This window comes from Ambystoma mexicanum, chromosome 13 (assembly GCF_040938575.1).
Source record: "Ambystoma mexicanum isolate Mex_15411 chromosome 13, UKY_AmexF1_1, whole genome shotgun sequence".
NCBI classification, from domain to species: Eukaryota; Metazoa; Chordata; class Amphibia; order Caudata; family Ambystomatidae; genus Ambystoma; species Ambystoma mexicanum.
Genome location: NC_090938.1, coordinates 478,970,530 through 478,994,328, shown reverse-complemented (window position 1 = coordinate 478,994,328; position 23,799 = coordinate 478,970,530). Strand labels below are relative to the sequence as shown.

Sequence of the window (23,799 nt, the reverse complement as noted above, 5' to 3'; positions counted from 1 at the left end):
AATGGATACCTTGTATCCCCCTTATCTTTGCTCCTGTGACTATTTAGTCACATAGACAATGTCCATAGCCTCGGTAGTGCACAATAGGGGCACCCAAGTACCAACTTGGGGCCTCGCTTCTTTTTTTGCCATTACTAGCATGGTTGTTCGTTGTTAGCCCTTCTGCTACCATTCTGGATGGGGAAGGTCTGTGTGTGTGTTTTGCCTTTGGCGGGAACCCTTTGGTATCCCCGCCTGGGCTCCAGAGTGTCTGGGCAGGCAGGAAGTGGGGGCGGAGTCTTCCACCCCCCTGTCCTTTGTCTGCCAGAGTGCCGGTATAGGTCCAGCTCCAAGGGGTTGGCTGTCCTGATTGGACTGCTAAACGCCCCTTTCTGTAAAATGCTGAGAGATTGCAGAGGAGTGTGTGCTGGAACTGTATAAAAGGTGAGGCTTCTGGCGTGAAAAGCAAGTCGACCACTGGAAACAGAAGTAACCGAAGAAGCCAACCAGAGATGCCTGCAGACCCTTTGCAATACCGTGAAGCAACCACTGCTGTCCTGAAAAGGTTTTCTATGCAACAGAGGAGCTCCAAAGAGGACAACTCCTTCAGTTTTGGCTGGCTGGAACAACCAGTCCCAAGACGAACTTTGAAACAAGCCATCTCCCGAAGTCTTAGGAGCTCCCGGAGCTGCAGAATCCCAATACCAGGAGTCCTGCTACCCATTTCGAGTGCATCGTCGTGAAAAGACTGAATCTATCCAAACCTTTTCTAATACCCATAAGGACACTTCAGAGATCAGATTCTGCTCACCCAGACTAGAAGTGAAGAAGATTGACCGGGTGATCTGTGTTGTTTGTTGGTGCTGCTGAAAAGGCACCAAAACTGCAGAATGAACCAAGAGGTTGCTTAAAGTAGTGCCACAGGCCCTCCCTCGAGACTGCTGCTGAGAGATCCCGTCTATTGTCCTGCCTTCAGTCACCAGACCAAGGAATCCAGAGGTCGGGTCCAGAGCTGCAATATCACGTTGCATCCAGAACGAACATTTTCTTCTAACCTACGGTACTGTGGGGAAAAGGGTATTGCTTAACTGATTCCAAGAAGTCGCTCCAGAGCATTGGAGTGCATGTAGAGTTGTCCTGGGCAACCCCCCCTCTTACCTCTTACCCAAGCCGCTTCTGGTGTCCCCTTCTCGAGTCAGTTTTAAGGGGTCTCTCTTGTTAGTTAACTTGCTGCTTAAATAACTCTAGACACTGGAAGAAATCCACAGGAACTCTTCGTAATTCGATGCTTTTCAAAACTTCATGTCCTCTCCATACTGCCTTTTAGCTAGGGTTGTGTTTTTGGGCTTGAAAGACGTACTAGGTGAAGAACCCGTCTCTAGAACCTTGAACTAATCTTATGTTGCACTAACTAACCATTGTCCTCCCTTTAAGTGACTTTATATGTGTTTGCAGAGTAAATGTATTACTGTATAAACTGTTGAAAACCACATGAGTGTGCAATAACCGATAATACGTGGGGGTCAGGGCCCTCAATGAGTCCACACAGTATGGCACACAATAATTCAATATAGACGGTAAATATAAAAAAAATGTTTTTTATTATAGGCCTTTCTTAGGGAGAATTTTAATTTATGTGCAAATTCCATTTAACCTTGTAGACCACCAGCTCTTTTGCTGGACTTAGGGCTTTTTAACTTTTACTCCTGAGTGAGTGGGACCTTTTTTCTCACTCACTCATGTGTTTTCCTGACTGATTTTCTGTGTTCCTTGCTGTTTTATGGAGTTTGGTAAACTCCATAGGCATCTGCTTTTGCATTGTGACACACAGCACCTTTTGTGCAGTGCCACTGAGAAGTCCCTTGGACTTCTCTTAAATGTTTAACTACATTTTCTTGGGTGAACTACTGATGAATAGTAGGATGACCTGTGTCTTACTTGCCTTTACTTTATGGGTCCAGCACACACCACCCTATCTGAAGTGCTGGGGGAGGAGGGGTTACATAATAACTCCTTTAACCCATTCAACATGTAACATTTTGTTACACTAACTCACTTGAATGGCTGGTGGCAGTGATTTCTCTTTTACTACCTAGTGACATGTATCTGCAGGTTGATACCTCAGCTGCAGTGCTGCACCCAAGGATGACAATTTTTCCCAAAATGGCCCCTGTCGTCTTGAGCTGGGTGTTCTCTCAGACAGACCTTTAAGATGAGTAGCAATACCCTGGAGATGGATGGGGATGCAGATTTTATTCATACATCAATAATCAAGACCACACAAATAGCTTGGCACAGTTCATCTGTTTTAATGTCAAGTATCTAAAACGGGAAGTACAACGAACATCAGCAATCGCTCGATACTCTGACTCTACTTACTTCATAAGAAAAACTTGGCTTTTATACCCACAATTGGTCATCATTGACGTTTTGACCTGCATCATTACCAGCGTCATCCTACGTGGCAAACTACAAAAACCTAACAGAGGGTGTGATTGGGTCTAAGTGAAGTTCTAGGTATAAGCTCTATATCTGTATGGAGTAACGAAAGAAGGTGGTAGGATTTTTAACATCAGGTGGGGCAACTAAGCCCTCCGCTTAAAATGGGCACTATGAACGTCGTCCCATTGGTTACACAAGCTATTGAGCCCCCAAATATGTGGTCCATTACAATTGGTTAGCTCCTAACCCCAGTCAGTACTTTTCCACCTACATCTAGCAGCACGCAGACTGAACAACCCGGTGCGGGTGAGCTCGTTTTAGCACCAGCTTCCCACCAATTAGCATATCATCACCTCAATGGCCCAGTGTCAATTAGTGTTTGAAGTTTGGTCTTGAGTCTGTACTATGTTCTGAGAATTTTTAGGGAGTGTGGCCACCAGCCAGCCTTCGTGCGTAGGTGTGACCATCTTGCCCGTCCAACTTCCCTTTACCTTGTGACTGGACACCATGAAATCGAGCTTTTCGTGTATTTGATTTTATACTCCAATTGTCCTCTGACGTCTTTTGTTTTTGCTTGACCTCTCTGAACAGGAGCCTCTGTTCTTTCACTGTAATTGTATCCAATGTCAGCCAATTCCAGTTTGATTAGACCTTGGCTTTCTTGACTCAGTCAACTCCTTAGTTGAATTTTATTCTGTTTTAATTCAATTGCTTTTCTTAACTGCAACACTGAAATGAGGCTTGTTGCTTTGTTCAGTACTGCTTATATGCGTAGTGGAAACTTCCATCCTTTACTTGTCCATATGTTTATATATATGTATATGTTGGCGCTTGCCGCGTTCTAACTATTCAAAAGCATGTGGCTAACTTCATGATTGCTTTGCTGCTTGCGTTTCATTGCATCTGTACATGTTTACGTTTAAACTAAATATCTTAATCAGGTTTGTGGCATAAGCTTCGTCACCTTGATCCCGAGATGTCACTTATCCTTGGTACTTCTTGATGATTACGAACCGTATGCATCCTCTGGTCTGTTTTTCTCTTCTATGGGTGTCAATTCAATTTTGTATGACGTCACCATTCATCTTTGCCTTTTAGTTTCTCTGCTTCTTCAGGAATCTCGTTCAAATGGCCATCCTATTGTCTTGTATGCCGATATGGATTCCTCAATGGGTACTTTACCTCCCATATTCTCTTAGGTATATGTACTCTTATGGGTACTGCACAGAGTCCACGCTCTTCTCTTTGCTGGTTTAACTGTTCAGTATACGTCACATACTTTGGCTCAAACTTTTCAGGTAATGCATGCGGGCAGTTGGGTATTTGGTTCCTCCTCTACACTTTTTTTTTTTTTTTTTTTTCTTTTTCACCATTTCATGTTAGTTTCTTCTGGGATTTTACTCTGTTTGCATCAGGTTTGAGTCCTTTGTGTGTTTTGCCATTGGTCGGCTTCAGCCCTGAAGCCCGCCCAGGATCCAGTGTGTCTGGAAAGTTAGGAAGTGAGGCAGGGTCCAAACTCTCTAGGTGTGCCTGAGTGAAACCAGTTCCAATTGGCCGGCTGGCTGTCCTGGACGACAGCCACCCTGCTATGTGATTGACAGCCTAGGGCTGTGAATGAATGGGAACGTGCATAAAAAGCAAGGTTTTTGGGACTAACAGCAGAGTCGACCACTGAGGACATCATCTGAAGTAGAAGACGAGAGAAGACACCAGCAGCACTCTCCTGGACTGGGAAGTGCCTGGTGAATCTCTGCAGCTGTGCTGAACCTGTTTTTGAATCGACAGGGAAGACCCGTGAAGGACGACTTCCTCCCTTAGGCTGGTGGGACCAACTAGCCTCGAGGCAAACTCTATTTTGGCGCAACCTATAATATTTGTTATGCACTATCGGCAATTGACACACACCCATAGAGTAAATCACCAACCTGAACAGACGTTAGAGATGAGATGAGAAGAGTGGAGAAATCCCCCTGAAACACCTCTCTGCTCTTCCATGGCTTAAAGGGCCAGAAGAAGAGGGATGTCCCAGGGAAACCCTCTGGGGGAGAAAACCCTGTGTGGTCCGGAGAGTGTAGCTGATCTGGAAGTCGTGAAGAGGAAGGCGTGTCTTCAATCCATTCTCAGGACCCGGATATCTGACACAGATTAGAAAGAGAAAGAAATATAGATAACTATCAGAAAGATAGGGTAAGCAGGATATGTCTAGAGAATAGATTTGTTAACTGTTATACCATCAAAACATGTTTCAGGAAGTTGGACTCCTAATTCCTTGTGCACCGCCTCTTTATCTCGTGATAGTTTTGCTGTCGTAAGAGGACAAAGATGTTTAATACAAAAGGTAAGTACGTGCTAGAAAAGTTTCTGTTAAAACTCCAAGGATACCTGTGTTTGATGTCTGATGTTCGCGAAGGACGAGTGTAGTGTGCTGGACTCGTAGGGAACTTCGGAAACCAGAAATGGCTATTGAAGGACGAAATCAATTAGAAGTCGGGGGGGGGGGGGGAGTAGGATTACGTAAAAGAAACCACCCTCCCTGGAGCCCGTAATGTCTGAGGCTCTGCGCAAACGTGCCCGAGTGAAAACACTTCCCTCGTTGTAGGAGAAACTGGGCGGAGCTCGAAAGACTGCACGTACCGAGCTGGGAGATGCGTCTACCGCGACTCATGGAGTGCTATGTGTGCCAGTGTGAGTTGGATGAGATTCCTAGGCAGAAGAGGAATGATAGTTAGAAAATGAAAAGTCTTATAAGGAAAAAATAGCAATATTTCTGGGTGCGAACTCACGAAACGTTGGTTGACAGCAGTAGCAACGCACTAACGCGTTGTTCGGGAGAGCAGATAAACAGCTTTCCGACGTGGGGGCGGAGTTTCCGTACGTGAACAACACTGCAAGGCTGAAATGCTGTAATAGTTACCAACCGCCATGTTGGAGGGAAAAATAGAGGAAATGTGGGCACGAGACCAACGGTGCCATAAAGACCAGCGTTTCCTAAGAGATGTAACGCAACCCCTGACATGCTGCCATTTGCCAGGGATGCAGAAGCCCAACACCCGGGGTGCCTCGTCCACCTGGCTCCCTAAAGGCCTCCTTCTGAACCTATTGGCTTTGGCAGTGCTTGTTCCCTTAAAGGTTTTAAATGTTGTACACTTTAATGCTGGGATAATAGACTGCCTGCGTCCCTTTGGGAGAATCAAACTGTTCTTATAACCTATCAGTCTGTTCTGATCTAACCCTAACCTTGCCTTCCTTAAATAAATCAATACTGCAAAGGTGATACAAATATGAATGTTATACTGACCTCAACTGACAACACCTCTGTGTAACATATGAATGAATTACTCACATGCTTTATTAACTTTTCTTCAAATTGATTCCTAATTTGGGATTAACGTTACAGCTAATTACTGCTTTTTGAAGAATGCTTTAAATACCTTTGAATAAATAATGTATTAGATAACTTTAAGTGTTTACTTGGATACCTGTATTTACGGATTTCATTGCACAGCTCTACAGCTCACATTACCCCTCTTAAAATGAGCTTGGCTGCTCTGTCACACTACCAGTTTATGTAGTACAGGCCTATATTAAAAGGTGGGTTACCTAATACCAAGAGAGGTCTTAGTCCCACACCAGTTGGACTGCACTAATTCTTACCCAACAGCCTTTGAACACACTGAAAAATGAATCTAACAGGTAGTGTTATCTCGCAATACTTTGATACAAACATATACATTCACCATAGGTTCATAAATGCATTAAATGTCACTTATTCAACAAGCAGGTAAGTAGTTTAAATGCAGTAAATGATGGAACCAAGTCATATGTTGATTCCCTAACTCCTTCCCTAACTCCCTGAAGAGTTCTTTTAATTTCGAATGCGTCTGAATGCTTACTGTGGTCACTGAATCAAATTCTATTGTCTATCTCGTAGGCTTAATGTATATATCTGTTTTATAAGTGTTGATTTGACAATATTCAGCCAAAGGTTTTAATTGCTTAGTGTGTATTTTAAAAGCCTAAAAAACTATTGTATATTTGTATACTTACCTGTCTTACTGGAAATATTGTTATTACTGTGTGGACTCCTGCTAAGCCTAGACCACTGTCACACCCTTTCTGAGACTAAGCCTTGCTGTTCTTCTACCTTACCTGCCACCTTACCTTGATTGGGTTTGGCTAAACTCTGTTTCTTCCCTGTTTACCTTAATAGGATGCACTGCCAAAATTGGCAGAGGGATGATTTTCGAAATCCATCTTAACAATAATTAAAGCATTTTGTTGTTTACTTCTCTTGCTTAGCTCATCTGTTTTGGGGGAACTGATCATTCCTTATGACCCTCGTTGCAGGGGGGCCTTGTTCGACCATTATTATATTGTTTTTAAGCTGCCCACTTAACCGGCAGGGGTCTTTTGTTTTTAGTAACATTTGTTACTTTCTTTTTTTTCTTTTGTTTATTAAGTATATCTGGTTTATAATTAACCTTTATTAATCACACCATCAATCATTTACAATCAGATTCAATGCATAAAATCAGGCATTAAAAGTCATTTTATCATCTTACCAATATTTAGTTAATTTACCACTATTTGATACGCCTTCCATTTAAACAATTACACCTTTTAATTTTGTGCTATATATCGCAATGTGGCAAGTAGTTTCATTTGCTTACCAAGCAACATACATTACAACAACCTGAAATCGATCAGTAAACTCTTTGCCGACTGTTAGGGAGAATTCTCAAAAATGTGTTTATTCCCTTCTACCTTAGAGATCCACAGCCCTTTTTGCTGGACTTAAAGACTTTTTATCGCTCACTTAATTTTAATGTTTAAATAACTTCTCTTGGTGAAACTACTGTTTCCAAGAGCAATAAAGTGAAATTGACTTTACTTACATTTTGCAACTTTCTATACCCAGCGCACACCATTTTACCATGGATTGCTGGAGGGGTTACTTAGTTTCTCCTTTGTCTAGTTTCCCATGTAAAATATTTGTAACCCTTTCTACAATTAATGGCTGGTGGCAGTGGTTTACTTTTCACTACCATTGTGTGTTTTCACTGTGGTCTGGGTTTGCAGCCACAGAAGGCACCCATGGGTGCCCATTTTGTCAAAATGGCCCCCAGTCTTGTTTTTTTGCTGTTTCTTGCTGGAAAGGTCCTTCTTGAGATTTACTTTGCGTGCCAAACCAGGCCTCTGGCTCCAGTGTGTCTGGCAGGGGCAGGAAGTGAGGGAGGTGCCTGAAACTCCCTATGCTTAGTCTCCTTGTTTACAGGAATGCACACAAGGATGATTGGCTGGAGGGCTGTCCTTGGAGCCACAGCCACCCTGCTGTGTGTTTCTTCCTGCTGGGAGAAACCTGCCTAAAAGGCGAGGCTTTTTGGCTTGGAAGGCAGTGTCGACCACTGGGCGAAGGAATCCGAAGAAGAACTTGGAAGAGACGCCTGCTGCAACTCCTGGACCATTGGTTTGCCCGGTGAAGCCCTGTGTCATGATCTCTGCTTCCAGAAGGTCAGGGTTTTCCCAACTCCCTTGGAAGCAGATCCATAACCCAGGTTCCGAGTGCCAACCAGTCCCAATTGCGACCTTTTGGACCCAGTCCTGGCGCCAGTGGCACCAGGCTCATAAATATGCCCAGTCCCAGCGCTGGAAGCGCCGGGCTCATAATGCTTGGGTGGACTTACCTGCAGCAGACCATGCTGCTTACTTGCCTGCCAGTTGAGCCTCTGATCCTCTTCTGTTTGGAACTACTTTTCCTGTTGGGTGGGGCAGGAGCCACTCCCTAGATTCAGAACACTGGAACTCTTCTGGAAAGGAGGAACTCTTTTCTTACCAAGGCGTGGCTGTGGAAGGAGACATCTAAGCACTACAGGAGGCTATTTAAACCACACCCGATGGATGAATCTTGCTTTGCGTTATTCTGCATCCTCTGCAGCAGAACGTTCATCGTGTCTTCTGCATCTGATCCTGGGCCTAAGGAAAAAGGCTTACCATCCTGAATCCAGTCTTCAGCAACACCTATAAAGACAAGAAAGAACAGGTTAGCATTACGGTCTTCAGTGACAGCTCTTCACTTACCTGATCCATCGGCTGTCACCAACGCCTCGCGCTGCATTCCGGCATCTGAAAGACAAAGGCTTACCTACTCTTCGTGCGCTCCGGAGGTCTTCACACTGCATTCCGGCATCTGAAAGACAAAAGCTTACCAACTCTTCGCACGCTCCGGAGGCCTTCGGCGCTGCATCCCGCATCTGAAAGACAAAACAAGGTGCGTTTAAAGACATTGGGGAACTTTAATACTCACGTGCCATTACTCCTTTCCACATCTAACCCAGTGGGTATTCCGGCACCCTGCAGCCGCTCCGAACTTGTACCTGCAAAATAAAAAGACAGTTAGAGCGCATCGTGAAGCAGGCAACAAGCACTTACTTACGTGCTTCCAGGCTCTTCTATTCATCACACGGGCTCCATCTTCAACTCACTTCAGCCCGTCATCCGCCATCGCCGGAACCCTGCAAAACAAGAAACATCATTACTAAAGACTTTAAAGACATTAGAATTACTCGAAACTTACCGTTCGTGCAGTAAACGACGGACAGCAGTCCTCTGAAGTCAAGAGGCCTGCTCCCCTTATCCAGTGAAGAAACTGGTTACAGCACCCTGCCCCGAGGCAGATGGAGAGCACGGCGTTCACTTACCTAAGGTGAGAGCGTTAACCTTTGGGGTTCTACAGGAGAAGAGAAAGGGAAGAAGAGAGAGACATTCAATAACCCAGTTCCTTAATCCCATATTTTCTATCTGCAGACATCTTACCCTTTTAGTCAGACATACAGTGCACAGAGGTCCAGCCCAAAGAGCCAGCCGTGTGTTACACATCACCTTTGCAGATACGGTATACGCCCAGTCAAGACCGGCGCCTCTACGGGAATCAGGTGAGCGTTACACCCTGCTGCTGTGCTGAAGCTCCGAATTCATTTTGACTAGAGAAGCCCTACAAGGACGGCTTCTCCCCTTGTGTTGGTGGGACCAGTCAACCCCAAAAAGAACTCGTCTGGACATCCTCTTGGGGCTGCTGGAACCAAAGTGCCAGGGAGAGCAAAACCAGATCGAGTGCATCGCTTTTAAGTTCGGACCCGAGCCTCAGGAAGATCCTCCGGACTGCCTTGAAGCAGGACTGACCAAACCTGATCCACCTCAACAGAATGCTGGACCCCAGATGTGAAGAAAGTCTAGAGCGGTATCCTAGAGTCCGCGGTGGTGCTGTTTGCTGAGACGCGCAGAGCTGAAGCCGCGAAGTGCCACAGAATTGAAGTTTGACCTTTGCTGCTGCCGACCTTCCCATTGTGTTGCAGGAGTCCCCAGAAGTCCTCCCTCTTGTCCCCACGACTGAGGCACAGGAGCAATAGGATCTGCAGAGCCAAACAGGAACAGAAGCATTTCTTCTAACCAAAAGTACTGTAAACCTAAGAGGACTTAACTCTTGTTGCGTAGCCTTACTTACACTCAGTTGAGACTTGTCTTGGTTGTCATTGCAGAGTTGCTTACAGCTTTGTAACTCACAAGCCTCCCAGCTTGTGGGCTTTTAAGTGAATCTTATTTCTACAAACTTTTCTAAAAACATTGTGCAAGACTTTTACTCACCTGCAACGAAGATCTTCAGCTCCCCTAGACTTTGTTCAACTAACATTGACTGTCCTGGATCCCTGAGAGACTCTTCTACCTCTGACTTTGTGCTTTTGCTTTTCCTCCAGGAAAGGGTTCATTTACGTTGCATTGGAGGGTTTTAAAAGTAATTACCAGTTTATGAATTATTTGTTAACCTTTCTTTTATTCCCCTATCTAACCCTTAGCATCTAAACTCTAAATGTACCAGTGATAAATCAATGTCCACAGTGTCCTAGCTATTTAAGTCACCTGAGGGTGTAGGAAGTGTCTGTGTGCCATCCCCAATGGTTATCTTATTTAGAGATACATTGTGTGTTTTGAAGTGTATTATAATTGTTACATGTTTTGCTCCCTTCTAAAGAAGGCTTATATAGCTGACTGTTAAATAAATTAATAATGGTTTAATAAAGAAACCTTAAGAGCGTTTATTTGAATCATTGTCACTGTGAAACTCTGTGTTACAACCCTACTGCTCACACTGACCCCTCTTGAGATGAGCCTGGCTGCTCAGCCACACTACCAACATGTGTAGTAGAGACTTATACCAAAGGTTGGATTCTCTATTGCCAGGAGGTCAAGGTTGCTGTAGTCTCCCAAAGGGTACTGTTCACAATCTTGCCTAACAGAGGGTCTTCACGAACAATACCACAATGTTTCACATCCAGAAGCAGGGAGTCACCAGATCCACAGGGCTCTCCAAGGAGGCGCAGGACTTGTGGCACTGGGCCGTTCCCTAGGGGATGTTCCTTATTCCGTTTCACCTGGCAGGAGTAAAGAACACTGTTGCCGACTCTCTCAGTAGGGAGCTGCGCTCTTGCCACGAGTGTGAGCTTCAGCAGGATCAAGTGGACCACCTTTTCTGCAATTAGAGTAGGCCCCAGATCGATCTGTTTGCGACGGAGATGAACACCAAGTGCCGGAGGTTCGCCAGCAGGTTCCCCCAACCGGGAGCATGGGGGAAGCATTTTCTTCCCCTGGGAAGGCCTGTTTCGGTACATGTTCCCTTTGCTGCCGCTACTACTTCGAGTCATCAATCAACTTAGATAGTACCGGTGCAGGATGATCCTTGTCGCACCAGCATGACCGAGGCAGATCTGGTACCCGGACCTTTTCAGCATGTCAGCGTCCCCTCCAGTCAAGCTGCCAGTGGTCACAGATCGCCTCTCCAGGGAAGGCGGTGAAATTCTGCACCACGACCCGGGAACTCTCAACCTGAAGGCCTGGCTCCTGCAGGATTAGAGTTCAGTCGTTACGAGCATCCGGCGGACTGCAAGGAGGTGCTCGCCAAGGCCAGGGCATCATCGACTTTAAAGTTCTACGCACACTGGAAGCATTTTGTGACTTGGTGCTAGTCGCAGAAGATCAACCCTATGAGTGTCACGGACCCTCAAGTACTTCTGTATTTATTGTCATTGGCTAAATCAGGGCTAGCGCACACCCCCATCAAGGTACAACTTGCGGCTATCTCCCGATATACCAAGTCTCTGGGACGGTCTTCACTGTGGTCGCACCGTCTAGTCAAAGAGTTCATCAAGGGACTGTTCCGCTCATTCCCGCCGGTGAAGGCCCCGGTGTGGGAACTCAACGTGGTGCTGACTAGGCTCATGGGGCCCCCATTCAGACCTATGCATTCAGCTCCTCTCAAGTTTGTCATGGAAGACGGCTTTCCTCATGGCCATCACTTCTGCAAGAAGAGTAGGTGAGATCCAGGCCCTGTCCTGCAAGTGGCCTTACTTGATCTTCCACGAGACAAGGGGGGTGCTGCGGACGCACCCCTCCTTCATGCCCAAGGTTCCGTCGGAATTTCATCTCAACGAACCCATGGTGTTACATGTTTTTATTCCGATGCCTTTGTTGCCGGCTGAAAGGACTTTGCACTCGCTGGATGTGGCCGGAGCGCTGATGTTTTATATGGCCCGCACAAAGAGTTTCCGGAAAACTTCTCAGCTTTGTGTGACCCATGGGAAGGCCCTGTCCAAGGCTTCCATTTCCAGGTGGCTCTCCGGCTGCCTCATTTATTGTCACCGGTTGGCAAACCAATCACTGCCTGGCTGTCTGAGAGCCCCTTCTACCAGAGCGATCGCTGCTACGATGGCGTTCCTGTCTGGTGTGCCCCTGCTGGACATTTAGGAGAAAGACCGTTTATAAACGATACTGAAACTGTTTTTTATTTTACCGAGGATTCCCAGCCTGACGACGCGGAATATTCATTAGCATGTGAATCCATGCCAGACCCATGCTGGAGAACAACAGTTACAGGTAAGTAACTTGTTCCTCCCCCGCACCCCATTACCTTTTCCAGTTCCTGGATGTTATCCTTTAGGTCACCTAACTCAGAGAATTTTCCTAATGCTTCCTGCCTTGGCTACGGTCTCTCCACAAACCACCATCTTCGGGATCTCCCAGACAGTGCTCCACCTATCTACTCTACTGACTTGACCTAAAATAATTCCCTGAGTTCTTCCTCCAGGTGGCCTCAAAATACATCATCAGAAAGGAAGTTCACAGGCATACACTATGTCTGAATCGGGGAGGCTGAGCCCTGTAGGACCCAGGTAACTATCAATGGGGAGTGGTCAGAGATGGTCCTGCCAGCATATATAGCGTCCACAGATTTGATCACACATTACTTCCCAGTAAACCGATAATACGAGTATGAAACTGGTGTGGCGTGGAGTATTAAGAATAAGACCTATTGTTCCTGTTAAGGGCCCACCAATTGTCCATCAAAGAAAGGTCTCGCAACATAGTGTGCAAGGTCCTTGCTGCTGGAGAGGGCTGTGTACAACTGAGGTCAGACCTATCCAGTCTGGGGTTCAATGTGCAATTAAAAACGCCCCCTCAGATCCACAATATTCCCCTAAGAGGTGTCAGCCTCTCATACAAGGAGCAAATAAACGCAGAGGCGTCATGTTTTGGTGCGTAAGAATTCATGCTGCAGACCTCCGTGTTGAACACAACCATGAACAATCACCAGCCTACCTTGATCATCTGCTTCAACTTGGATCAATTTAAACAGCACAGACCCAGAGTTCAATACCATAACACCCCTGGCGTACATAGAGTATGATGACCCATACCCAGCAAATCTCCATTTGGAAGTAACCTTCCCGCTGAGGTGTTTCCTGTAGCAAGGCTATGGAGATTCATTTCCTACGCAAATAGGAGGCAATCCTAAGCGGTCTCAAATATGAAGACATACCCCGGATATTCCAGGACACTATCTTAAGTGTGGGCCTTCTTGATTAGTGTTGCGCAATCCCAAAGCTCCCATAGCATCCCCAGCCTCCCTCAAACCCAGAACCCATCCATTCCCCCAGACAGCATACACAGCCAGATCAAACGCCCCCATCCTTGAGCCCCTGACATAACTGTGCCCAACACTAACCAATTGGAATGAGGCATTTCAGTCTCCAATAATGCATTACCATACGCTCACTGAGTCAGCTTAGATAGCATTCCTGGGCAATCCAAGTGTCCATCAGATAAGCAGTGCTCTAGTCGAGGGTCTCCTGTCTTCCTCCCAGGACCTGGTGCTAGGTCACACTTGTCAATCCATTGGCTGGCCGGGCCAGGATTTTCAAAAAGTGATCTGCCCTTGTGAAGCACCTTAAGCTTGGCTGGGTACAGCAACATATACTTAAGACCCAGGCTGCAGAGTCGCTCTTTAGTATGGACAAACATGTTCCTCCTCTTTCGTACTAGCTGTGTATAGTCTGGGTAGATGGCCAGCCATGATGATCCACGCTCAATTATGCTCCCCCACCCCCACTCTAGCAAAATTAAGTATTATCTCTCGATCGTGTAAGTTGAGTATCTGTTCGATGATATGGTGAGGTGGTGCACCTGGGGCAGGTCGATGTGACCGTGATCTATGAGCCCTTACGACCGTAAAACCCTGGGATAATTTCCAGGGCCCGATGTCATACAGCAGTAAGTTCTCAATATAGGACGTCAGGTCAGACCCCTCTTCGCCCTCGCCGAGCGCCATTATTCTAACGTAATGACCACGTGATCTGCCCTTGGCATCCTCGGAGCGCTGCTCCAGTACCTTGTTTTTGTGCACCAATTCTTCCACTTTCATTTCCAGGGTCTCTGTGGTGGTATTTGTGGCCAGGATCTGTCTCATTGTCTGCCACCCGAGTAGATAGTGACCACACATCCTGACGAAGGAGGTTAATATCAATCCTGATCTCGTCTATCTTATGCTCTATGGAGGTGTGCAGTGCTGACCGTTGACCTCCAATACCTTTTCCTCCTGCTCCAGTGGGCGTGGTCACCCTTCACCTGTGATCGGCTGCTGGGTTCCAGAGTTAGGTCCCTCTGGCCTCCCCTGGAAGCAAAGGAATCCATAATACTTTTCTTCTGCGTGGATTTCCTCTTAGAGCCTGCCATACTATACTCGCTGACCTCATGGGGGCAGCAGGCCACTATATCTCCAAGCCCATGAGTCGATTTTTGCAGCGTAAACTCGACACCCCATCAAATAAATGTGATTCCCATCCACCGCACAGTGTCACTCGGGGGAATGCCCAGAGTGCCTCTGCTGCGTAGGATGTCGCAGTATGGGGTAACAGGGGTGCCAGGAGGCAATCAGACATGGTCAACCAGCTCGCTCCTCACAGTAAAAGGGGGTAGGGGTACACTCTGCCCTAGGACAAAGCCAACCGGGCACTGCAGTTAGTGTATCAATAATGCCACAGCGCTTTCTGCGCTAGTTAACTTGTAAACGTTTATTCACTTGTTTATTGGAGGATAGTTATGCAATGTGTCCAGAATGTGACACGTGTTTCGGCCGATGGCCTTTTTCAAAGCTGGATAAGTAAAGAACATTCGAAAATCCCATCTGGGTTTTAGGGGTTGCCACTTCTCATAATAGGTGCAGTCAATGTCCTGGTGTATAATCACCATACCTGGTCCATGGAGTTCAGTTCCCCTCGATGGTGAAATAACTGCAGTTAGTGTATTGCTCCAAGTTAATGGCATAGATCCAGACTAGCAGTCGGTCCCCCTCGTGTCAAACAGACACCGTGGCAGACAGTCATGAGAGGGGTGAGAATCTGCATAACAATGGTATAACCATGCACCATTCCTTGCATGCCCAGCACTCAGTCTGGTGCAGTGACCACTGAATACACATCTAACCCCTTTCCCCAAATATTCTTGTATTCCACATAGGAACATCTATGGCGAGTAGAGCAGTGGCTAGAAACTGCGGGCACTGTTCCATCCCGTTCCATTAGTGCTTTGTAGACCTCGGCTCACACATATTCAGATGAGAGTTCCTATCTACTACCACAGGTGGCTCACCTCTCTTGGGAGTCTTTGGATGTGGCTCACAGTAGGCACTACCCCCAATATGTGTATATCGCAGTCCGGTACACGCAATCAGCAAACATCAGTCCCCATCAATGAACCCAGCACCTCTCATCACAGCAAGAGTCACATGCGGGTCACCATTTTCATGAGCACCGGGTCCGAGCTGCGTCGCAGTGATCCACAACCGCATGTCAATTAAACTGCAGCTGTGTTCAGGGATCTCAGTTCCTCTCCCTGATGCCACAGTGCTCTCCAGTACATCCCGCCCCGAAGCAGGCTCGGCACGAACAATGTCTGCTGGCACACCACCACGCTCTGTCGAGCAGACAAATGACTGCAGCAGGAGAAACCAGGCTTCTCAGCGCGGATGTCACAGTTGCCCTCGCGCACCTTGTCGCTCACCACCTTCAGGACTATAACTGTGTAGTGGCGCCCGCCACCTTGGCCTCGGGCCCAAACTTTATCGAATAACAGATGGCTGGAGTCACCAATGTATTTCTAAGTCAGCCCGAGTATGCTCCAGTCCTTCCGTCACCCCTTCAGGTCGAAAGCAAGCACAGGCACAGAGGATCATATATAGGATCAGCTTTGGGAACTTGGGTCAGGTACTCCCTACGGCATCGTGGCAGGCCACTGCCCTTATTTCTTGGATGCAAGAGAGTGAACGGAGAACAGAAAAGCCCTTCCAGGATAGTGAACCAGGCAAACATTGAGTCTGGGACTCGCACCGATGAGAGGATATCAAAATCCCGGTCAGAAAAGTAAACTAGACAGTTTGCCAGTCTGGGACCCACACCCAATTGCAATACCCTGACTGGAGAGTAAACCAGGCGTAAGAAGAGAAGTGAGAAAACTCAGGGGTAAAAACCCTGTCCTGAAATTGTGGAATAGTGATAACCAATATAAAAGGGGAAGGATCCTACCCCTTTTAAGCATAAGTAACTAAGTTGTGAGTACCCTGGCAGGAGAGTACACCAGGGGTAGAACAAGGCTTGAGAAAGCCCAGTTGTGAAAGTGGCCATAAATACTAAAAGGGAAGAACCATAGCTCTTTGAAAGATAATTGAGAACCAAAGAATGAGAGACGTAATAAAGCTGCAAGTACCCTGGCAGGAGAGTACACCAGGGGTAAGAAAAGGGCTTGGGGGTCAAAACCCATCCTTGCAATTGCAGAGCAGTGACAATCGATGGAAAAGGGAAGAACCATACCCCTTTCAGGATAACTGAGATCCAGAGAATAAGAGTTTGAAACATTCAAAAGAACTGTGTCCTTAAGGCAGTCGCCCCCCCCCCACCCCTTGAAACTGTGAAGTAAAACATTGTATGAAAGGAGAAATGCAGGGGAAGCGCCGTCCCCCTGTGAAGCAGTGGAACATTTACTATTTCCGGAAGTACCGGATAGACAGTGGCAGACCTGAAGAAAAATGGGTTGCGCTACTCAATAATCAAAAACACTCTTATATGTGCGCCTTGAACACTCTATACTCCTATCGATAGTTCCTGATATTAATAATTATAGTAAAGGCTGCATGGATTTGTGAAAGTCCTTTAATCACAGACAAAATAACAATTCCAAATCCTGTTGTAACTTTGTCTATTAGCATAACGTTCACCATCTTGAAGTGAATATTTGGGCCATAGTGTTTGTCTACATTGGCAATCCAATTCTCATTAGCCCGGAATTACATTCTTCAGCTGTTTCTACATAATTAAATCAAACACTCTCTGGATTGCCAATCTAGACAAACACTATGGGTCAAATATTCACTTCAAGATGGTGAACGTTATGCCAATAGACAAAGTTAATTCTAACTACATACATATTGGGTACTGGAATCACAACTGTACAATAATAATAGTCCATAGGCTTTTTGAGTATAAAACTATTTATATATTGGAATTAAGGAAGGAACTGAAAAGTGATATTTTAAAGTTATAATGCAGGCAATGGTAGGACATTACTAGGCAGTAAAACCAGTACTGAGGAGTAACACATAGAATGAAGAGCGACTCTGCATATAAATAGCAGAACCTCAAGATGGAGAATAACTAAGGAAAACACTGATTCATGCCGAAAGGCTGTTCTGCAAGTGACAGGTACGTGGGGAGCGTGGACCAGCGGACTTGAAACTTGATAATTATGGTGGATAGCAGTACTTACTAAGCATGTAATTTTTGCTTGTCGGTGTTGGAGAAATCAACACCTGCGTTGTGAGGAGAAACAAATCACATGACAATGAATTTCATATCTAGAAGTGAGCTACAGAGTAAAGAAATGTACGTTGAAATGTACAGATAATTGTTTATATGAGCTTGGTATTAGTGCTTAGATGGATATAACAGGATCCACATCTGTTGTGCTATGGTTTGTGCCTTTACATGTGTATTGGGAAGCTCAACTAGAATAATTCTGAACTAAGTGAGTAAGATACACAGGAAAATAAGGTGAACAACTAGCAAGCATTGTAAATAAAGAACTATGGGGTGGAGAATAATTGAATTTGGAGAGCCTTGCATATGCTCAAGATGCATTGTAGAATATAAGGAAATAAATGCCATGACACTGATTGTATGAAACAGGATATGATGTTGATGTAGAGCAGCAATTTATATGTAGGTAATTGAGGGATATAAGTAATATTTTAGCATAAGTGATATTAATTTAATATGCCGAATTGTAAAAATAAATGACCTAGTATTTCACTTGTCTTTACAAACTATCGGACAGATAAGTAAAAATCTGTAATAGAATATTTTTCACAGATTTATTAAGATCAGTACGAGTTGGCCATGACGAAGCTTACTAGCATGGGTGGAGCTGTGCCTCTCTAAGAATAGTGAGCAAAGGGTCCACGTCTGGATTCCCCATGTAACTTAGGGTGAAACCCAAAGTTACTTCAATTATGCAAAAAATTGGGGTCCTGGGAGTCCCTCTACCAGACATAAGTCCCGGTTATGAGAGCCTTAACCAGAGTCTTTAGATCACTATCTTTCACAGAGGAGTAATATCCAAAACATATCTGTCTTTCACTCTACTGATGAGGTCCAATCGGACCGAAACACATGTCTGGGGTTGCTATTAGTACTCTTGTTCAGAGGAGAATTGCCTAGCATTTCATTGCTGGACTGCCCCAGGGCAGGACAAAGACTGATATGTTTTGGATATTTCTCCTCTGTGAAAGATAGAATCGGGGTAAGGCTCTCGTAACTGGGACTAATGTCCGGCAGAGGGACTCCCAGGACCCCCGCTTGTTTTTTCTTGTTCTGGAAGGACTTCTAAAACCGCGACTGGAAGAACACCTGCCGTTGTCTGCGATGGCTGTCGCTGGAACTCTTCTCCTTCCGTCCTGTGAAGTGTGCTGGAGAGGGCTGCATTGTTGAATCTTGCATTTCTCCATCGCAAGGGTTGCACTCTGCTCCTGGAAGAATCATTGGGGACCCCTCACTGGAACCAATGGCAGGAAATCCAACCTCCAGCGACCAATTCCCCCCTCCCCTGTTGACCAACCAAGTCACCTGGGAAAATAGGAGTCAGGGTGGTAAGTTAAATGCAAAGCATTGGTCTCCCCCTGTCCTCTGTATGATAACATTGAGAACAAGTCTGTTCTTATCCTTGCATTCCATTCCATTGCATTTGGTCGTTGAGCGTGGGTAGTACCATCTGAAAGATAAGAACGCATTTTACTTGCATAGTAACTTTGTTGCATCTCTTGTTTTGAACAATCACCAAAACAAGTAACGTACCTGTTACAGATACACCCTGGGGAGAAGCATTGAGGCTCCTGTGACTTTTGGACACAAGGCCCCATTCATATTAAAGATTGGACTGCTGCAGTTCTGGAATATCACTTGTGACTTGGTTGCATCTTTACTGCATCGTTTTACTTACCTAGTTTGCTGATTTAAGTCACTGAATGCATTTTAAGAGCCAATGTGAATGTATATATGCTTATTGGTTATTGTGCGATAGTATCATCGGCTTGTTTCATTTTTACTTTGTATTTAAGGATAGAATAAATATTTGTATTTGATACACTCCTGTCTAAATTAAATTGTGTGCTTCACTGTGTGAACTCATTGTGGACCCGCTGACCCATTTACTCTCCTGAGAATAGCCTTAAATGCTCTCCACGTTTACCTTGATTGGGGTTTGACTAACTTCTCAGAGTTCGCTGTTCACTATAACTAGGGTAGCCTCTTAAAATCTGACCACCAGGGTTCTTTCCTCCCTTGACTGTTGGGCCTAACCAGTCAAGTCCTGAACAGCCATTCTGTTATGCCCAGACCTTATAAGCATCACTGGAACTCCTCAGTACCTGGACAAGCCTGAGAGAACAAAGCGGTTGCCTTGACATTGTCTCGTCTGCAGGCTCAAGACTCTGCATAGCCACTCTTTGTGACAGTTAATCCTGGTCACCTGTTGCTGCTCTCCACCATGAAGAGGGGGCCTACCTGTAACATGGGATCTACTGCCTGTGAGTTGGAGCCTTTCTGACCTCGTACAGTGTCACCAAACCAACTTGCTATGCCAGAAATTTTCTGGGGTCCTCCAACACCGTGGGATCCAAAGTGGTCAATATTCATCTTCTTCAGTCCTCTCCATCTGGCGGGTCACTGGAACTGACCGTCCTGAATTAAACCCGAACTGCCACTAGCCCAGCCCAAGCCCAACACTATAAACAAGCCACTGCACCCATGATCCCTGGACCTCCTGCAACCGGACCAATGGTGTGAGTAGTTGTCCTTAATAGCCCCTACTTACCTGGGAGTTGTTTTTCTTTGAATCACTACCCTTACCCAACCATGGGCAGTGGAGTAATTGTCTAGGATTCTTTCTTAAGCACCCCTCGATGCGTAGGAATTGAATTCCAGTCTCCCTTTTTTTGAAACCCTTGCGACTTAAGTTAGGTGTTTAATTTAGTAACCTATCTGTTAGCCTTGGCCCCACCTTCCTTTAACTGATTTGTCCTTTGGGGGACCTGTGACTGCTTTTACCCTCTTTGCAGGTACTTATCTTCGAACTGGTCCCGCTAAAACTCTAATTACTCTGCTCCTTAGGTAGGAGAAGACTTATAAAGATCATAGGTATTAGCTTATAATTATTGGGTGCATTGTTTTGATTGTTGAACCGTTTATATTGATGTGTCCCTCCCACTTTACTTCGATGTGTACTGCTTGTACTTTACCTAACTTAATATCACTGTGTGCATGCTAAAGTTGGGTGTGACTCCTTGGGTGGGTTGCCAACTGTGTATGTCTATATTTAGATTCTGGCTTTACCTAATGTTCGTCAAGACTGTATGCAGTACCCTTTGGGTGCACTACAACAACCCTTACCACCTGGCAATAGGAACGCAACCTTTGGTATAAGTCTGTACAACACAGGTTAGTAGTGTGATTGAGCAGCCAGGCTTATCTCAAGAGGGGTCAATGTGCGCTGTAGGCGAGTTGCACAGAGAGTCACAGTCACAAGTATTCAAATAAACTCTTACTCACAAGGTTTCTTGATTAAACAATTATTAAATTAACAGTCAGTTTGAATAAGCCTGCTTCAGAAGGGGGCAATATAATAGTAACACACAAATACACTCCAAAATACAAACTCTTAATATTTCTAAATCAGTAAATACCCTTTTGAGATGGCACACAGATACTTCCTACACACTCAGGTGACTTTAGTAATTAGGATACTGTGGTCATTAATATATCACTGTTAGCATTTAGAATCAGGCTTAAGAGTTTGTCAAAAAAAAGGTTATAAAAACCGAACAAGAGATCTCACAAATATTCTGAAAGCAGACAAGTACTTTTGTACACCCCCAATGCAAAGTTAGTTAACCCCTTCCTTGGAGGAAGACCAAACACAATGTCAGAGGGAAGAAGAGTCATTCAGGGAGCCAGGCTAGGCCAAAGTCAATTGGGCAAAACTCTAGGTGAACTGAAGCACTTCTTAAAGGTAGGTAAAGGTCTTGCACAATGTTTTAGAAGTCTTTGTAGAAATGAAGAAATACAATTATGGCCACAAGCTGTTTAGGCTTGTGAACTAAAGAAGCTGTTAGCAACTCTACAGAGCAACCAAGACAGGTCTCAGCAGAGAACAAGTGAGGTTACACGACAAGAGGTAAGTTCTCTTAGACACTCACACCTTTGGTTAGAAGAAAAGGGCTTTGGCTGTCTTCTGTTCCTGTGCAGCTCTGCAGATCCCGAGTTCCTGGGCCTCAGTTGTGGGGACAAAAGGGAGGATGTCCGGAGGACTCCTGCGCTGCAACGGGACGGTAAGCGACACAAAAGGACCAACTTCTTTTTAGTGGCACTTTACGGTTTCAGCTCCTCGTGTCTATGCAGATAGCACCACCGCAGACTCTTGGCTGTTGAGATTCCTTGCATCTGGGGTCCAGCACTCTGTTGAGGTGGCTCAGGCTCGGCCAGTCCTGCTTCCTGGGAGTTTGGAGGATCTTCCTGGAGCTCTTGGCCAACTTAAAAGAAGGCACACAATCTGGTGATCCTCTCCCTGGCTATTCGGTTTCAGCAGCAACTGCAGTGGAAGTTCAACCAGCTTCGAGAGGATGTCCAGGTGGCTTATTTTGGAGTTGATTGGTCCCACTAACTCGAGGGAAGAAGTCGTCCTTACAGGGCTTCTCTAGTCGAAACGAATTTCAGCACAGCAGCAGGGCTTCACCGGGTAAACCAACGCTCTAGGAGTTGCAGCAGGCATCTCTTCCAAGTTCTTCTTCGCATTCCTTTGTCCAGTGGTCGACTCTGCCTTCCAAGCCCAAAAGCATCGCCTTTTATGCAGGTTTCTCCCATTTATTACAGGCTAGCTGTCAGCTGTCCTTGCCGGACAGCCAGCCGGCCAATCACTTAAGAGTGCATTCTTATCTCCTAGGAGACTAAGCACAGGCAGTTTTAGGGCACCTCCCTCACTTCCTGCCGCTAGAAGACACCCTGGAGCCAGAGGCGGGCTTCACTTGTGAATCCCGCCAAAGGCAATATTAACAAAGGGACCAGACCTGAGTCGGCGGACAGAGTAAATCTCAAGAAGGACCTTTCCACAAAGAAATGGCGAAAAAAGTAGTCTGGGGACATTTTGACAAAAATGGCACCCTTGGGTGCTTTATTGTAGCTGTGAACGCAGCCCGGGTACACATTTGTACATGAGAAGCTAGACAAAGGGGATACTAAGTGACCCCTCCAGCACCCTATTGTAAGATAGTGTGCTGGATTTAGAAAGTTACAATGTAAATAAAGTCAATTTCACTTCACTGCTCTTGGAAACACTAGTTTATCCAAGAGAAGGTCTTTAAACCTTGGGGAAATCTGGAAGACTTCCCAGTGTCACTGCACTGAAGGTGCTGTTTGACACCATGTAAAAGATGATGCCTGCTGAGTTTGTCAGACTCCACACCCAAAAGAAACAGAGTTCAAATCACATTAATAATACATGACAGAGTGGGGAAAAAAGGGTCTTCCTCTCTCTAGGTTAATAATTCAAGTCCTCAAAATCCAGCAAAGTTGCTGGGGTTCTCTAAGGTAGAGAGGAATTGGCACATTTCTGAGAATTCTCCCCAACACCTAGTGATTAGTAAAGTGCATCTGTTTAATTAATATTATATTTGTATACATCGGCATGGCTATTCAATTACTTTTCAACTTAATTTGATGTTCACTGTACCTCCTACCAATCACTGAACGCCTAGGTCTAAACCTTTTTGCTCACACTGCTCTACCGAAATGGTTTAATTAGACCAAAGTAAGAAAAGCTATTGCAGGTCCTCTAGGTTAACTTTTCAAAATCGCAAATAATTATGCAGGGGTGACGATTCTAGGGCACAAAGTAACTAATCATCTGGTAGTGTAGAAATTAATAGATTTGACTGGTGTCTCTGTAGAATTAATCAAAGCAGGTGAAATCAGCTGATTATAGAGCAGATCGTTGCTAACAAGAAAAATATTAAGTGTGTTGCTCATTGATTACAACTTGTGCCCTAACAGGCTTATTTCTTTGCAGATGACGAGAACTATGAAGTGAGCAGTGATGAAGAGAACCTCCCGTTCAAATGCTTCATTTGTAGAGAGTCCTTCAAGAACCCAATCATCACAAAGTGAGTTGCTGTCTCCAGATGTGGGATTGGTTAAGATCTCTTTTTCAAGAATATATATGTGAAAGGTTCTGATCAGAGGGCTAGGAATGGCCAGAGTTTGTGGATACTCAATGAATAGATGGTGCCTTAATCCAGATCGGTTTTGTGCGATATGGCCTGTAAATGCAAATGGGCAATATTAATGTGCAAACAGCTAGGCCAAAGACTACCACAGTTTGCCTTGCTGTAAAGTCATACAGGCTGGGTGCTTTAAAGATAGTTTGTGACCTGTGCAGCCGAAACTGTAACTGAAA

The 23,799-nt window shown here is 45.4% G+C and overlaps 1 protein-coding gene across 1 annotated transcript in view; it reads left to right on the top strand.

Annotated features, from left to right (window-relative positions):
• Positions 1-23,799, top strand: part of LOC138521351 (E3 ubiquitin-protein ligase RNF113A-like) — a 300,379-nt gene that overhangs the window by 223,859 nt on the left and 52,721 nt on the right. Inside the window, exon 8 of the mRNA XM_069634120.1 lies at positions 23,413-23,506. Coding sequence (XP_069490221.1) covers positions 23,413-23,506 — 94 coding nt within the window. The remainder of the gene's footprint in view (positions 1-23,412; positions 23,507-23,799) is intronic.